Source organism: Vicia villosa, linkage group LG5 (assembly GCF_029867415.1).
Source record: "Vicia villosa cultivar HV-30 ecotype Madison, WI linkage group LG5, Vvil1.0, whole genome shotgun sequence".
Taxonomy (NCBI): domain Eukaryota; kingdom Viridiplantae; phylum Streptophyta; class Magnoliopsida; order Fabales; family Fabaceae; genus Vicia; species Vicia villosa.
Genome location: NC_081184.1, coordinates 166659694 through 166662941, shown reverse-complemented (window position 1 = coordinate 166662941; position 3248 = coordinate 166659694). Strand labels below are relative to the sequence as shown.

The following is a 3248-nucleotide window of genomic DNA, read 5'->3' as shown; positions in this document are numbered from 1 at the left end:
GATCTTTGATATCTGCATTTGTAGTTTACATGACTTTAGTTTCTTAATATGGATTTTTTTTGTCTTTTAGATTCCTTTTATTTCCATGTATCGAAAGGAGGAGTGTTTAAGCTTATTGAAAGACCTAGAGCGACTTGAAGCTGGTGATGATAATTTGGATATGAATAACAAGACACCTACTTTAAAATGGCACAAGGTCTTTTATGATTTATTTTTGTACCTTTTGCTTTGTTACCATGTTGTTTGATACTGATAACATGATAAGAACATTTCAGTAAGGTGGGTCTGGGGGAGGTTGCAAGTAGGTTTGGGTGTAGTTCCGAGCAAATCGGGTTATTACTATCAGTAGTTCAGCTGGTAAGTATGCTCGAGTTTAGAACTGCTCTTTGTTTTGACCATAAACTTGTTTTAACCATAAACTAAAGGCTTTGTTATGTCTGCCCTCTTCTACATAATGAGTTGGAAGATCCAAAGGAAACACCAGAAGAGTTGGATTTGTTTTAACCATTAACTCAGGGTGATCAATTTGATCAAAGTGGGATTAACAGATAATTTCACTTTGTTATTATGATAACTTTTAATCACAAATTTATCTAAACATAATTACTTTAGGTGTTTCCGATACATCTTATAGAAAAAGATAATTTCACTATCTATCACAAACATCTATCCCAAACATATAACCAGTTTTTTAACTCAGGATATTTTTACAGCTTTGTGATGAGCATCTAAAGTCAAGTTTCTTTGTTCACACAAGATGCTCAAATTGAAACTGTGATGAAAACTTCTTTGTAGTTTGAACTCCAAGAACTTCTGACACACTACTTCTCTGACACCATGTGATTTCCATTTCTACCAGATTTCCCATCATGCTACTTTGTTTTGCATGATCATCTCATGACTATGGACCACTTTGCTAGTTTGAGATCTAGGTAACTTGAGAAAGGGACAAAGCTTTAAAAATTGAATTTCCTTTAGCCAGGATGCACATGAATATATTCATGAAATGCTGTATCATAAAGTCCACTATTGACTATCTACAATTTTATTAGTTTGATTGCTCTTTAGCTTAGCCTCTATTTATTTTATGTTACTAACATTACCTAACTTCAATTATATATATAACAAAACCACTTATGGGTGGTAGAGATTCTTATTTTGACATCCTAAATTCTCAATGACCATATTTTCTATCAGCATTTTCAACCTTTTTTGGCTACACTTAATAGTTTTAAAACTGAATAGGAATTGATGTAGACGAAGTAGCAATGAGAATTAAAAAATAGTTTTCAAGATATAACAAGAATAAGCTGGTTATGCAGCATGGCCAAAGCGGCTTGATGAAAATCATTTGAGATAAGAATTGGTCTGCTGCAATCATGTCCAGAATAGATCTGTTGCGTGGTTAAGGTAATTGTACATTGGAACTAATAATGTAACAGTGTTTGTATAATTTTGGTGGCTAATGATATGATTAACTGTTGCAAATTTCCACCACAGACTTGTATATATATTTTATTTTATTGGTCACATCTGATGCTGTTGTCACGCTTTTCAGCTAAGGTCTTTCGTGCATGTGGTGTGGTCATGCTTGGTTCTTTGCTTGAGGCGGTTCTTATCGTGTAGAATCTTGTTTATCAATGTTTGTATGTATTTGAGTAGCTATGATTAATTTTGGGGCTGGATTAGCTTGGGTGGAGTTTCTGTCATATAGCAGTACGAATGTAACATATTGTAACTTATAAATTGCACAAGTATTATGTGGTGTAGCAATTGCTGCAATTTTCTGGTGCACATACGACAACATTGATCACATAATTGATTTCTCATCAAAGAAAATAAAGAAGACAATTAATAAAGGAGTGGATTCAATTGAAAACGAAAAAAGAACAACATTTTTGCAATTGTTTATTTGGTTTTGCTCATACTTTACATTTCCCTGATTAAAAAAAATCAATTCAATTATTTTTACTGGTTTTTAAAATTGTTTGATTTAATTGATTAACTTGTACTTAAATATATGTGATAACAAACAAAGTAACTTCTAATCAACCTCCCTTTTAAATATATTTGATTAACTTGGCTTAGGCACAACTATATTTGCTTTAGTCTTTTAGGCACAAGATATTGAATCTGTATAAATAGTATTTGATGACCTCTTCAATTTCTTAATTACAAAATCAATCTCTTCATTGCTTATATAATAAAAACTCATGAGAATTATGTACATATGTTAGATATGCCAATTCTCCCCTTCATAGCTGCTACTTCGATGTGTATATATAATATGGGTTAGCTGCAGATGTATTTTGAATTTAAAATATAAATCGTCATGGAATGAAATAAAATCACACGTTATCTCAGTACGTATTATCGTTTTGTTATCTCACTTGTACTTATTCTTAGTTGCAAGGTTAACTCAAACACTATATGCACTTTGTTCCCAATTCTCTGTTTACTGAAACAATAATATCATTAATATGAAGAAAGTTCTTGCTGTCGGCGAGGGCAGCGCTGCTGCTATGGTTCAAGGTGATGGGCAGCCTTGGTTAGATGCTCTAAAGCGTTTGGTGCTTATTCTGCAGCGCACGGAGGTGCAAGTTTTTAAAGAGGATTCTTTCTCTTGGTCTTTGACTTCGAATGGTATTTTTTCGGTGAAGTCGTGCTATGATCGTTTTATGGCAATCCTTTCCGGAAACCCAATGGAGGCAATTAAGGTTAAAGCTTTGTCTCATCTTTGGAAGTGTTTAGCCCCATCTAGAATTTTATTTTTTGGTTGGAGATTTATCCTTGATAGAATAGCTACTAGAGATCAATTGGTGAGAAGGGGTATTTTGCAAGAAGGTAATGATTCTTTATGTGCTCTTTGTTTGTTGGAGGAGGAATCTATTGAGCACTTATCTTACTATTGTAGAGTTACTTCTAGCATTTGGAGAAGAGTTTACATGTGGCTAGACTTAGCGGAGTTTATGATTATTGAGGATTTTGTGGCTTTCTTCCTTAATTGTGATAAAATCATTTGCTTGAATAAGAGGGCGATAGTGGCAATAGTTTGGCTTGCTACGGTTTGGTCTATATGGCTAAAGCGTAATGCGGTGATTTTTAAGCAAGAATCTTTTAGTTTTTCCGAATGTATGTCGGAGATAGTTTCAAATTCATGGTATTGGCTTTGTAACTCTTATAAGAAGGTGAACCTTTGTAATTACTACTATTGGAATATTCTACCTCTTAAGTGTTTTGAGAGGTAG

General features: G+C 33.5%; 1 protein-coding gene across 1 annotated transcript; it reads left to right on the top strand.

Moving 5' to 3' along the window:
- The first annotated feature begins 2480 nt into the window (after positions 1-2480).
- On the top strand, positions 2481-3248 carry LOC131605960 (uncharacterized). Its single transcript, XM_058878246.1, has one exon. It carries the CDS (start codon positions 2481-2483, stop codon positions 3246-3248), a length of 768 nt encoding a protein of 255 aa, XP_058734229.1.

Coding starts and splice junctions, on each gene's coding strand:
- LOC131605960 (XM_058878246.1), top strand. CDS start 2,481: ATGAAGAAAGTTCTTGCTGTCGGCGAGGGCAGCGCTGCTGCTATGGTT.